The following is a 13494-nucleotide window of genomic DNA, read 5'->3' as shown; positions in this document are numbered from 1 at the left end:
CTGTTGTGTTTCATGATTTGCTGTTGTGTTTCATGATTTGCTGTTGTGTTTCGTGATTTGTTCTTTTGTACTGGGATTTGCTGTTGTGTTTCATGATTTGCTGTTGTGTTTCGTGATTTGCTGTTGTGTTTCGTGATTTGCTGTTGTGTTTCATGATTTGCTGTTGTGTTTCGTGATTTGCTGTTGTGTTTCATGATTTGCTGTTGTGTTTCATGATTTGCTGTTGTGTTTCGTGATTTGCTGTTGTGTTTCGTGATTTGCTGTTGTGTTTCATGATTTGCTGTTGTGTTTCATGATTTGCTGTTGTGTTTCGTGATTTGCTGTTGTGTTTCGTGATTTGCTGTTGTGTTTCGTGATTTGCTGTTGTGTTTCGTGATTTGCTGTTGTGTTTCGTGATTTGCTGTTGTGTTTCATGATTTGCTGTTGTGTTTCGTGATTTGCTGTTGTGTTTCGTGATTTGCTGTTGTGTTTCGTGATTTGCTGTTGTGTTTCATGATTTGCTGTTGTGTTTCATGATTTGCTGTTGTGTTTCGTGATTTGCTGTTGTGTTTCATGATTTGCTGTTGTGTTTCGTGATTTGCTGTTGTGTTTCGTGATTTGCTGTTGTGTTTCGTGATTTGCTGTTGTGTTTCGTGATTTGCTGTTGTGTTTCATGATTTGCTGTTTTGTTTCGTGATTTGCTGTTGTGTTTCGTGATTTGCTGTTGTGTTTCGTGATTTGCTGTTGTGTTTCGTGATTTGCTGTTGTGTTTCGTGATTTGCTGTTGTGTTTCGTGATTTGCTGTTGTGTTTCGTGATTTGCTGTTGTGTTTCATGATTTGCTGTTGTGTTTCGTGATTTGCTGTTGTGTTTCGTGATTTGCTGTTGTGTTTCGTGATTTGCTGTTGTGTTTCATGATTTGCTGTTGTGTTTCATGATTTGCTGTTGTGTTTCATGATTTGCTGTTGTGTTTCGTGATTTGCTGTTGTGTTTCGTGATTTGCTGTTGTGTTTCATGATTTGCTGTTGTGTTTCGTGATTTGCTGTTGTGTTTCATGATTTGCTGTTGTGTTTCGTGATTTGCTGTTGTGTTTCGTGAGATTTGCTGTTGTGTTTCGTGATTTGCTGTTGTGTTTCATGATTTGCTGTTGTGTTTCGTGATTTGCTGTTGTGTTTCGTGATTTGCTGTTGTGTTTCGTGATTTGCTGTTGTGTTTCGTGATTTGCTGTTGTGTTTCGTGATTTGCTGTTGTGTTTCGTGATTTGCTGTTGTGTTTCGTGATTTGCTGTTTTGTTTCGTGATTTGCTGTTGTGTTTCGTGATTTGCTGTTGTGTTTCATGATTTGCTGTTGTGTTTCATGATTTGCTGTTGTGTTTCATGATTTGCTGTTGTGTTTCGTGATTTGTTTTTTGTACTGGGATTTGCTGTTGTGTTTCATGATTTGCTGTTGTGTTTCGTGATTTGCTGTTGTGTTTCGTGATTTGCTGTTGTGTTTCATGATTTGCTGTTGTGTTTCGTGATTTGCTGTTGTGTTTCGTGATTTGCTGTTGTGTTTCGTGATTTGCTGTTGTGTTTCGTGAGATTTGCTGTTGTGTTTCATGATTTGCTGTTGTGTTTCGTGATTTGCTGTTGTGTTTCGTGATTTGCTGTTGTGTTTCATGATTTGCTGTTGTGTTTCGTGATTTGCTGTTGTGTTTCGTGATTTGCTGTTGTGTTTCGTGATTTGCTGTTGTGTTTCGTGAGATTTGCTGTTGTGTTTCGTGATTTGCTGTTGTGTTTCATGATTTGCTGTTGTGTTTCGTGATTTGCTGTTGTGTTTCGTGATTTGCTGTTGTGTTTCATGATTTGCTGTTGTGTTTCGTGATTTGCTGTTGTGTTTCGTGATTTGCTGTTGTGTTTCGTGATTTGCTGTTGTGTTTCGTGATTTGCTGTTGTGTTTCATGATTTGCTGTTGTGTTTCTGATTTGCTGTTGTGTTTCATGATTTGCTGTTGTGTTTCGTGATTTGTTCTTTTGTACTGGGATTTGCTGTTGTGTTTCATGATTTGCTGTTGTGTTTCGTGATTTGCTGTTGTGTTTCGTGATTTGCTGTTGTGTTTCGTGATTTGCTGTTGTGTTTGGTGATTTGCTGTTGTGTTTCATGATTTGCTGTTGTGTTTCGTGATTTGCTGTTGTGTTTCATGATTTGCTGTTGTGTTTCATGATTTGCTGTTGTGTTTCGTGATTTGCTGTTGTGTTTCGTGATTTGCTGTTGTGTTTCATGATTTGCTGTTGTGTTTCATGATTTGCTGTTGTGTTTCGTGATTTGCTGTTGTGTTTCGTGATTTGCTGTTGTGTTTCGTGATTTGCTGTTGTGTTTCATGATTTGCTGTTGTGTTTCGTGATTTGCTGTTGTGTTTCGTGATTTGCTGTTGTGTTTCGTGATTTGCTGTTGTGTTTCGTGATTTGCTGTTGTGTTTCATGATTTGCTGTTGTGTTTCGTGATTTGCTGTTGTGTTTCGTGATTTGCTGTTGTGTTTCATGATTTGCTGTTGTGTTTCATGATTTGCTGTTGTGTTTCATGATTTGCTGTTGTGTTTCATGATTTGCTGTTGTGTTTCATGATTTGCTGTTGTGTTTCGTGATTTGTTCTTTTGTACTGGGATTTGCTGTTGTGTTTCATGATTTGCTGTTGTGTTTCGTGATTTGTTCTTTTGTACTGGGATTTGCTGTTGCTGTATCTTAAATGTAAGCGTGTCTTGCACCTCTCGGCCACCGTAACCTTCAGTCTGGAGGTTTGAGTTGAGAATTTCAAGAGAAACTCTGAACAGCCGAGCATCGAGAAGAGACAGAACCTTTGCTCCCCTGGAGCTGCTGGTGAGGCTCCTCCTTTCAGGATCCACTGATGGAAGCCCACTCAGTGACCCCCACTGAGATCAAGCTTCACGTCTCTTCCATTTGTAGAAACAAGCCACTGCTGTCAGAGGATTCAAATGCTGTTTAATCAAAGATCTTTGACAGCGAGTCGCTAAACTGCCACAGGATGGAAAAAGGACAAATGTGTTCCTGCTGTGAAAATGCTAAAAGCTAAGGGCTGAAGAGAACACAGAAGGTCCCACCAGGGTAAAAAGCTTCAAAGCAGTGGAACAAAACTCAAACAAAGAAATCTGGTCCTTGCAGTCAGTGACTGCTGCTGCGGGCCGTAATCAGCAGAAGCCGTGTGGAAAAGTTCAGCTGAGACGACACTGACACACGCAGAAAATGCAAAGCAAGAAACGACATTCCAACAAAGCCGGGGAGGGAAAACCGTCTCCAAGACGCTCACAGATAATCAAATGAGCCACAAATGGTTCTGTCGCCGGGCAGAATAGGAAATTCTGCTCCAATCCAATAGTCTGTGTGATGTCATCAGCTCTACAGTCCAAAGCCTGACACACCCTGAACAGCGAGAACATTTTCATCATCCTAAAGGAAAATGTAGGAATTTGAAACAGTTCAGGTTGTGTGAAGGAGCTCTTCTTCTGCCTCCTCTTCCTCCTCATCATCATCAGACTGTTAAAAGTTTGCATTTATAAATAGAAAATGCACAGGTTTGACTACTGGGTCCACAGCAGGGTTCAGAAATAGACCAGCAACTCAGTTACATCCAAGAGTAATCTATTAACCTCTGCATTGCTTCTGTGATCAGCGTGGTTTGAGTTTGGCCCGGTCAGTGTTTGGATCTGGGGTTTGGGTTCTGCTTTCTGAGCCCTGCAGTCCTACAGTCCTGCATTTGGACCCTCCACCTGCATCTCCTCCACCTGTCATGACGAGTCATGTGACCCTCAGACCAACAACGCAGCTCCCACTGAAACAGACACACAACCTCCTCCTCCACCATCTCAGAGCGCCCCCTCCTGGACGAAGAGCTGCATTGTTTCATCGTTGTTTTCAGTCGTAGTTTACTCCAAAACTGATTATCACAGTTAATGTTTCCACAGACAAATTCATCTATAAAACAACATGAATCTATCATTTATTTCAGCTATGGTGACGTCCGTATCAGTGAGGAGTAAAGATGATGACTTATCTTTGGAAAAACCTAGAAGAATCAAGTCCAGAGTAATCAGTGAATTCTTGTGGAAGGTCGTGGAAGCCGACCTTGGATAAGGAAGAGGTCATCAAGCTGCTGGAAATCCTGCAAACCACATCACCTTCATGCTTTCAGACGCATCTCTGACATATTTGCATCTGTTTCTTTTTCTTTGCTCTGGGGGGGGGGCGTCCTGGAGAAGCATTAGGGTTAGTTCACAGAGGGGGGGCAGAGGAGCAGACAGAAGCAGAGGTTTCGTCTCCATGAAGTCTGCAGGTCTTGATTAGCACTATCTGCGGTCTGACTTGTGATATGGCGGCGGCCGTCACGGGCTGAGTGACATAACCCTGGGTTCTCAGCTCCACCAACACTGACACGAATCACACACTCTCTCACCCACAGCGGGCCGGCCGCTCCTCTCTGGACCACGAAGATCTGGATGTTGGCGACAATCGCACAACGACGCAGCAGCTTTCTGTGTGTCCAGAGGAGGTCAAGCCCTTCCTCTGCTCCGCAGGAAAGGCGCCGCACACGAAAACCTTCCAAACAGCAAGTCAGAGGTCAAAACTACTGAAGGTGTCAGACAAACACAGCAGCTGTGTCCGGCCGCTCTGGGTTCTGTTCTGCTGACTCCCTCCTTTCCTGAACAGAACCACAAAACACCGACACTTCCATCCGTCCACACACCCTCAGGACTGGAAAGGAGTAAAGAATCAAATACTTTGTAAAATCATCGTAAAGAAAAGTTTGTTCAGATAACTTTTCCCATCTTTCTGTTGGGAGTTCCAAACTTTCACCAAAAAGAACCTGTCAGCTTTAAAGCAGTTGAGCATCTTCCACCTAGAATCATGTTTCCTTCTGAGATTTTCCTCTGAATTCAGAAGAACTTTGTAGACTCTTAGGCACCTCTCTGTTTTTATTTTAAATATGCCTAATAAAGTTTGCAGTTCCACCAAATCATCACATTTCAACAGTCCTGACTTAATAAATACAGTATTTGTATTTCTCCTGTATAAAACAGGATAAATAATACTTGACATTTTTCAAGACAAATATAGTTTTAACCATTTTTTGACTTTCATATCTGAGACTTTCAAATCTTCATCAAAAATTACCCAAAACATCTAAACTCAGAAACCTTTTCTATTCTAACCTAATTTAAATCGTTTTTTTTTTTTGGTTTTAGTCGTCTTTTCCAAATTTAACGAAGGCTTGTCGTTATTAAACCAACGTTTAAGTTTAACCATTTCAGTCTCAAAGTGTTTTATTGAATGATTTGGTTTTTATTATTATTTATTATACTTGGAACCTCTGAATGTCATTTATGGAACAGAAACAGAGCAGGACTGAGCACCGTGGGGGGGGTCCATGCGTTTTGACGAATGACCTGCAAACTGTCAGGATGTCTTTTTTAAACCAATAAAGTCTCTTATTGTAGATTCCTGTTCATCAATTGCCTTTGAAACATCGTCTGTTTCTTCCTTGCAGAGGCCGCAGATCTGTTTGATCTAAAATAATGATTCGTTTTTCCCAAGGAAACAATTTTTCATGAACAGATGGAGAACTTTCAGGGTTTTAGGCAGAACTCCTCAGCAAGTCGTTCAGGAACGAGCCAGACCATGACACTAACACTACCGTGCTTGATGCTCCTCCCACGGCAGATGTAATGGGACGGATGAGTCCCAGCAGGTCCATCAGAGGTCTGCAGGATCATGCAGATGTTTTCTGTAGTCGATCTGTGCCGGGCACTGTCCAGCCTGTTTCTGAGGGAGAACTCATGACCTCTGACCTCCAGTCAGGTCCTGTGGGTTTCCTCAGCATGTGTGCTTTCTCCTGGGATCTCTGGCTCACATTCTGTGTTTGATTCTGTGTTATTGATTCTAAACATTTAAATGTGACGAAAGAAATTAGGACAAAACAAACATTTCAGTTTTTTCAAATGTTTCAGTTCCATAGTTGATAATTGAACAATTTAGTCTTTTGTATTCTGTCACAATTCAGATGGTATAGGTGCAGAAAAAAAGAGTAGAAGTGTTTGAAACTCCTCATGATTACGAGCTGATCTAGACATGAATTCTGTGCAAAAAGCTGTAGGAAGCAGAGAACGGCAGAACAATGATCATGACCTCCTTTTCCATCTAAGCATCATGCATGACATCAATCACATCAGTCGGTCGGCCCATTTCCATTAATCGTCCACGCCCCTCCCTCCCCTCTGCATCCATCCTGGTCCACAGTCTGGTCACTTCCTGTCTAGATTACTGTCATTCTCTCCTCTTTGGTCTCCCTCAAAAAACCCTCAATAAGCTTCAACTGGTCCAGAACTCAGCGGCCCGCATCATCTCCAGAACCCCCTCCTTCAGTCACATCACCCCGGTTCTCCACCATAACCTCCACAATCAAACACCCTTCCTGTTCACCTTTAAGGCCCTCCATGACCGGGCTCCTTCTAATCAAACCTCCTCTCCTTCTCTTCGGTCCTCCTCCTCTGTTCAGCTCTCTGTTCCTCCGGCCCGACTCGTTACCATGGGAACCTTCAGCTGCTCTGCTCTTAAACTCCTGACCTCCTGACCTCCTGACCTCTGTCACTTAGACTCTTTTAAATGCAAACTTAAAACTCTTCTGTCTAATTCTGCCTTCTCCTTCTGATTTCCTGTCAGCTGCCATTTGTTGTGTTTTTATTGAACATTTTTGTAAACTTTGTTTTGTACAGTGTCCTTGAGTTCCCTGAAAGGCGCTTTTAAATCAAATAGTTTCTATTATGATGAAATAGCAGCAGGAGGTGAAGGACAGCGGGAAAACCATCAAAAGAATCACAAAAAGGCAAAACAGAGTGAGAAGTCAACCAAACGTCGAGCAGCACAGGGGACAAAACCTGCTAAAGTCCAGCAGGAGACTCTTCTGTGAAGTCCAAACTGTATAAAGAAGGGCCCGTTCCGGATGCACTAAAGAACCGGGCTCAGCATCAGAAGCCTTTCTGCAGAGGGAGAGGCTGAAACAACACCAGGCTGGGATGTTTCCGGCTCCTTCCTTCATGATGCTCGTTTCAGAGTGGAGCGACCCCTTTGTGCTGGGAAAGGTCAGGAAAAACGCAGAGTTTGAGCAGACAGAGCGCGGGGGCGAACTTCAGGAAAAGTCTGAGCAAAAGCGACAGCCCAGCACTGATAAGGTGACAAGGACATCACACTGATATGATGTTTTGTTGGCTCAGACCTTGACTCCGGCAGATCGGAGCTGCAGGCCATCGCTCCACTCAGAGAGCCATAAATACAGCAGCGCAGCGGCTGGGCTGCAGTTGAGTCGCTGCTGCTTTGAGCGGACTGAAGGCTGCAGAAATGGACTTTGGAGTGGGACTGAGGTGAGGGTTTGCAGAGCTGCAGCAGCACCTTCAACGCTCTTCTTCCTTCTGATCTTCTCCTGCTTTTTTAACAGGATCTTGCTGGTTTTCCTTCTCGTGGAGGGTCTGCACTCGTGGGCCCCAGCAGGTGAGAACAGGTGGTGTCTGCAGGACGGGTGCTGTTCCTGCAGGAAACTCATTCTGTTCTTTTTTTGGCAGAGCAACCCCCCCTCAGCGGCGGCAGACAGGTCCGCTTCTATCAGCAGGAGGGCAGGCTGAGGAGTCTGGGGGGTCCTCCTCAGAAACAAGCCTTCTCTCCTCGCTCAGCTCAGAGCAGCAGCTTCAACTCACAGCCTGAACAAAGTCCAGGCCAAGCGGTCCGGAGCAGCCCCTCCAGACTTCCAGCTACGCCCAAGTTCAGCCCCTCCACCAATCCAGGCAGTAGAACATCTGTGCAGAAGGCCGGTCAGAAGCAGAAGCCTGCTAAAGGAGCTGCTCCAGCGAAGGCCGCCGTGCACAGCTTCTCCTTCAGCGCCGCGGCTCGCTCTGGACCCCAGAAGATTTCCAGCTCCAACAAAGGTCCGATCGCCTCCTCTGCGTCCCTCTTCAGCCCGGTCGGGCCTGCTCCACGGGGAAACCAAGTCCGGATGCAGACGTATGCCCGTGCTCCTGCTAAGAAAGTCTCAGTGAACAGTGAAACCAAAGCGTCCAGGCTGCCCTTTGGGGGCAAACTCCAACACAGCAGCCAGAAGGTTCCTGCAGGGAACTTCAGTCCCAGGTTCAGCACCGCCCAGCAGACAGCACCGGGCTTTGCTCCAGCAAAGGTCTTTGAGATCCCACAGTCCCTCGGGGGCTGGCCTATCAGGCGGCTAGGAGACTCTACTAACCAGAACCAGGTGGAGGTCCAGAAACCCCAGCTGAAGCCGGCACCTCCTCCACCTCCTCCCAAAGAGCAGGTGGAAGCTTTCAAGACCCAGAGTCTTCATCCAGCGTCCAAATGGAGCAGAGTAAAGATCCGCTCCAGACTGTAGTTCTGTCCACATCCTTGTTTTCTATTTGTGATACACCACTGTCATGACGCCTTTTGTATTTCAATAAAAAACGTTTTCCTTTGAGTGTGACTTGGGTTCTTTGCTGCGGTCAGCTGGAGCTCTGAGACCGGAGGTCCATCACAGAAGCTCATCTTCATGCATGAACGCTGGGGGAAAGCTTCATGCTTCACGCGTCTGAATCTGAGACAGAACAGGGTTTGGTTCTGAAACGTTTCATTCAGCAGGTTTCATCTCTTCCTGTGGTCCTCACAGCTCTTGAAACGGTTTCATCCAAAGTGTTGTGTTTGCTTTGGTTTTGGGCCTCAGAGGCTCTGGAAGCTGGACCACACAGATGAACAAGAACAAAAGGAGCTTTATTGAAGTTTTACAGCAAAAACGGAGGTTTAGACTCTGACACAAACATGGTTTTGTGTCATTGAAAATCATGTTTTTGGTCATACCAACATGTTCTTGTAGCATTTTCTCATGACGTTCATAAAAAGAAAATTAAGATTAAAGATTAAAGATTCAATCATGATGAATCAGGAGGAAAAAAATCTCGTATGGAAAAGCTCTCTCAGCCGTGTTCCAACAACTAAAATGGGCGGGGCTTCAGTCTCCCCGCTCCGTTCTGATCATCCACCGTCAGACCAACAGATCCATGAACGTCTTTGTTTTCCTGGTCTGAGCTGGAATCTGGATCAGAACTGGACGGCTGGACAGACCTGATATTGATCACCATTAATGTTAGGATGGCGTTTTGGGGGGCTATAAGCTAGCGGGGGGAAGAGTGTTAGAGAAGGGATGATGGGATACCATTGGAGGCTTATTTCCACACTATGTGTCCCGCCCACAACTCAGAGGTGATTTTCTGATGAACTCCTGCAGCTCTGCAGAAACTATTCCTAGAAAACGACACAGATTTTTTATTTTTGGCTCAAACAGCATCATCACAATGAAAAGACCACTGGATGACTTTAAAATTGATGAAAGTGTAGTTGGAGTGGGATTCGTGGGTTCTTAGCGGATCATTGTTCAGGTTGTTCACACAGATGAGAGTTTCTTCTCCCTCCCGGATCCCTGGAGCTCCATGATAGCTGTGAGTCCGTCACAAGGAGGTTTGAAGTTTGCGCTGGGGAAACGGTCAAAAACAGGAGAGATCAAAACTCTCTGTGCTTTATGACAAATGCTGAAACACTACAGAGAATCCTCTTCCTGAAAATTCAATTCAATTCTAACTTTATTTATAAAGCACTTTTCATATGAAAATATAACACATAGTGCTTTACATTAAAACACAACAAAATATAAAAACAAGCATTGACGATTTAAAAATAAATAAATAAAAATAAATAAATAAATAGGGCCCCCCTCCCCGTACCTAGCCCCCCACTCCTTTCACACCTCCCACCCCCTAACTGATGGCAATGGACAATGAGAAATAGGCTGAGCACAAAAACAGGATGCTGGAAACGCTTGTAATTGGAACCTCCCCCTCCGTGAACAGCCGCATAGACAGCCAAATGCAGCTTCACAGGCGGGGACCGCTCCACCACAGCTAAGCGGTGATGCAGGTCCCCATCTAGAGCCGCAGTGGCTGAACAGCAGCCGTCCCAGAGGGAGGGGTTCCAGCTGAGGAAGCACCGGAAATAAAAATTAATAAAAATGAGAATAAAAAATTAAACATATTGATAAAAAACGATAAAACATTGAAACAAGGTTAATTAAAATAATGCGTTAAAAATCAGGTTCAAGTTCATAAAACAAGATAAAATGGATGAATAAATAAATAAAATAAAAATAAAAAGTACATATAAATAAATATCTGAATAAATAAATAAATAAAAGTAGAAAAAATTAGCTAAAAGCCAGGTTAAAAAGATGGGTCTTGAGCCTTTTCTTAAAAGCATCAATGCTCTCTGCGGCTCTCATTCCCTCTGGCAGACTGTTCCATAAACGGGGGCCATAGTGCTGAAATGCAGCCTCTCCATAGGTTTTAGTTTTTACAGTTGGAATGGTTAACAGACCAGTGCCAGAGGATCTCAGGCTCCGCGAGGGTTCATACTTCACTAAAAGATCTGATAAATAAGAAGGCGCAAGACCGTTAAGACATTTAAAAACTGTTAAAAGTATCTTAAAATCAATCCTGAAGCATATGGGGAGCCAATGCAGGGATTTTAAAATTGGGGTGATGTGAAAACAGTCTGAACCTCATAGATGTTTCTGTGGGGTCACCAAAGGTCATTCATCAGACCTCATAGGGACTGGTTTCTGTCTGCTGCTTCTCTGTGGATCTTCCTCACCTGCAGACCATCAGCTCCATTAGCTGCAGCTGCTTAAGTATCAGCTGGGTCTGTGGTGGAGTGACCTGCCAGCGGTGTGGAGATGGCTTGTGGAGTACTCGTGGGGTGAGGCCTCCAGCAGGCGCCTGCCTGTGTGTTCTTTGTGATCTCATTTCTTTCTTTCCTGAACAGGATCTGGTTGCTTCTTGTGCAAGCAGAGCATGGGTGTTCCTGGGCCACAGCAGGTGAGGCTGTCGCCACCGTGTGCTCCTCTGGAGCTGCAGGACTCCCCTCAGCCGACCCGGCTGTCTTTGTGTTGCAGAACCAAGCTCCCAGAACGCCGCCCAACGTGTTGGCTTCCAGCAGCCGGATGGCAGACTGAGGACACTCAGTGGCCCGCCCCAGCAGCCGCTCAGACAAGTCGTCTTTTCTCCTCGCTCCGCCTGGTGGAGCAGCTCTGGCGCTCGGCCTGCAGCTGATGGAGGTTCTGGTCCAGGAGTCGGTCCAAACGCAGAAGCTCCGTCCCAGACAGAGCCAAGTCCAGAGCAGAGCAGACTGCTTCCAAAACCAGACCAACAAGGGAAATATTCAACCACGGTTCAAGTACAGACTCGGACTCAGAAGTTTGGTTCTGCTGTTCCCAGAGGAGCTTCTGTGGCCCCGGACCATCAGAACTGGAGGGACCGCGCTGCAACTGGACTGTTTCAGAGTTCACTGCACCTGGGCAAACCTCCACCCAGCAGCTCCACATCTGGTTCCGGTTCTTCTGGGAAGAGCCCGTCCTTCAGTGGGTCTGCACAGCAGGAACCTTCCAGCTCCTTCAGACGCCAGGCTTCTGCTTCGCTGTTCAGTCCAGTTGGACCAGCACCACCAGGCCAGAGAGTCTGGATGCAGACGTACGCTCGAGCTCCTGCACGCAAAAAGACCCTACAACGTGGAGCTAAAGCTGCGAGGCTGTCCTCTGAGACTAGAAACCCCGGGAGCAGGCCCGGTTCTGAGACCGGGCCAAAACCCACTGGAAGCTACAAACCCAGGATCCTGAGCGTGGAGCGGCCGGCTCCGGGCTTCGTTCCAGCTAAAGTCTACGACATCCCGCAGCCCTTTGGTGGGTGGGCTATTAGACGGCTTGGACACTCAGACCAGAACCAGCTGGAGGTCCAGAAACCCAAGCTGAGGCCTGCACCTCCTCCAGATCGGACCCAGGGTCCACAGCAGAAGGACATGCACAAGGCCAAGGTCCCAAGTCTTCATCCAGAGTCCAAATGGAGCAGAGTGAAGCTGCGTCCCAAACTGTAGCAGGTAGTAGATGTAAACCTGTAGATGATTCTGGGCCCGGTCCTGGTTCTAACACACGTGTTTGTCTGCAGGACCTGCAGTTTTTAAAAAGACCGTCAATAAAGTTGTTTGAATCTTTATCATGCGACTTTCTGCAGACTGAAGGTGGAACTGATCTGAACCAGAAACATCAACAGAATTCATGCAAATGGATTCCTGTTCCGCTTTACTGCCCCCCCCCCCCCCCCCCACCAGCTTAATCCCACCCCTACACACAAATGCACACTTCCAAGGAGAGGGTTGAATCCTCATCCAGCAGTCTCTGAATGTTCAGTCCACTTCAGTAGTTCAGGAACTATTTTTAACGATCCAATCCCCTGACCTAAAGTGGATCCAGATCATCTTCATCCAAACTTCCAGCAGTGAACAGAATGTCAAATCCATTCACATGATAGTTTCCTAAAACGCTGTTTTTCCACATCCAAAGGGAACATTCTAGACACTGGATGGTCACATGACTTTAGTCAAAGTCTGTCCACACATTGGACTGGAATGACGGTAGTAAAGTAAACCTACCATGTCTGAATCTAAACGGTATTTTCATTTTGCAACAATCTTTTAACCCTTCTGCTATCTTAGATGACCCCCCCCCCCCCCCTTCCATTGACGTGTTCTCCCTACCATGACAAAGGTGGAAAGATTTCATGTAATCCATGGACACCAGTGAAGATCACAAATCATTGAAGAAAAAGGGTTCAGAGCACTGTCTAGTGGGTCTAGATGACCCAACTCCCAATGGTAAAGTGCCTAGGATAGCACAAGGGTTAGCGGTGTAGATGATTCGTTAACGTTCCTCAGATCAATCTGGATTGCAGTCAAAATGTAAATCAAAGTTCATCCCTAAAACTCAATGAAGCAGAATTTCAGCATGAACTTAACATCCTGAACACTAGAGGGCGCCAAATGATATTCTGACATGAAAAGAATGCAGTGTTTGTTTACATGTGTCTAATGCAGGTCACACTTATTTTTGCCCAAGATGTTTTATTTGTGACAGGCTTGAAATAAATCTGGAAGGATCCATTCTTTTGACGGGTCAGGACCAAACCTTTGGATCAGCAGTTTCCGGATGCAAACCCTCATCCAGGTGGATGTGAAGCCCAGCGTCTGCAGAGTGAAGCTCCACAGACTGGAGTCCAGACTTTTTGCCATGACCGTACAGTTCCTAGAAAGAGCAGCGGGCCGCACATTATTGGTTTATGACAGGAGCCTGCAGGATGGTGGAAAACTGACCGCGGGCCGCATGTGGCCCACAGGCCGGACTTTGGACACGCCGGACACACGTCTTTCAGGTCAGAGGGTTCAGATCTTCACACAGGGCTCTTGTTTGGTTTAGGATAAATCAGCAATTTTCTATCCTGAAAAGTTTCTGGCCGACTGACAGAAAAACATTTCTGTAAGTGGGGAAAATAAAATCCCAGTTAAAATAAGACTCCATGACAGTTGATCAGCTTCAGACAAACGGGAAAGAAATCCACAACG

The 13494-nt window shown here is 45.5% G+C and overlaps 2 protein-coding genes across 3 annotated transcripts; both read left to right on the top strand.

Moving 5' to 3' along the window:
- The first annotated feature begins 7289 nt into the window (after positions 1-7289).
- LOC110013802 (nascent polypeptide-associated complex subunit alpha, muscle-specific form-like) lies at positions 7290-8479 on the top strand. The gene is made up of 3 exons (XM_020700327.2): positions 7290-7385; positions 7460-7512; positions 7584-8479. Exons 1-3 carry the CDS (start codon positions 7363-7365, stop codon positions 8393-8395), a joined length of 888 nt encoding a protein of 295 aa, XP_020555986.1. The 5' UTR covers positions 7290-7362; the 3' UTR covers positions 8396-8479.
- Positions 8480-10741: 2262 nt separating this feature from the next.
- Positions 10742-12092, top strand: LOC101158575. Of its 2 annotated transcripts, XM_011493247.3 has the most exons (4): positions 10742-10803; positions 10870-10922; positions 11000-11976; positions 12045-12092. In XM_011493247.3, exons 1-3 carry the CDS (start codon positions 10781-10783, stop codon positions 11971-11973), a joined length of 1050 nt encoding a protein of 349 aa, XP_011491549.1. In that variant the 5' UTR covers positions 10742-10780; the 3' UTR covers positions 11974-11976; positions 12045-12092. The 2 variants fall into 2 exon arrangements, with proteins under 2 accessions (XP_011491549.1, XP_004084949.1); XM_004084901.4 differs by having other exon boundaries at positions 11000-12092.
- Positions 12093-13494: the final 1402 nt, after the last annotated feature.

Source organism: Oryzias latipes, chromosome 11 (assembly GCF_002234675.1).
Source record: "Oryzias latipes chromosome 11, ASM223467v1".
NCBI lineage: Eukaryota > Metazoa > Chordata > Actinopteri > Beloniformes > Adrianichthyidae > Oryzias > Oryzias latipes.
This window is presented reverse-complemented; position numbering and strand designations above follow the sequence as displayed.

What these genes read in the sequence shown, in the direction of transcription:
- LOC110013802 (XM_020700327.2), top strand. Translation starts at nt 7,363, where the DNA reads ATGGACTTTGGAGTGGGACTGAG. An exon ending in GACTTTGGAGTGGGACTGAG is followed by an intron (nt 7,386 to 7,459) that starts GTGAGGGTTTGC and finishes CTTTTTTAACAG; the next exon opens with GATCTTGCTGGTTTTCCTTC. An exon ending in GCACTCGTGGGCCCCAGCAG is followed by an intron (nt 7,513 to 7,583) that starts GTGAGAACAGGT and finishes TTTTTTTGGCAG; the next exon opens with AGCAACCCCCCCTCAGCGGC.
- LOC101158575 (XM_011493247.3), top strand. Translation starts at nt 10,781, where the DNA reads ATGGCTTGTGGAGTACTCGTGGG. An exon ending in GCTTGTGGAGTACTCGTGGG is followed by an intron (nt 10,804 to 10,869) that starts GTGAGGCCTCCA and finishes TTTCCTGAACAG; the next exon opens with GATCTGGTTGCTTCTTGTGC. An exon ending in GTGTTCCTGGGCCACAGCAG is followed by an intron (nt 10,923 to 10,999) that starts GTGAGGCTGTCG and finishes TTTGTGTTGCAG; the next exon opens with AACCAAGCTCCCAGAACGCC.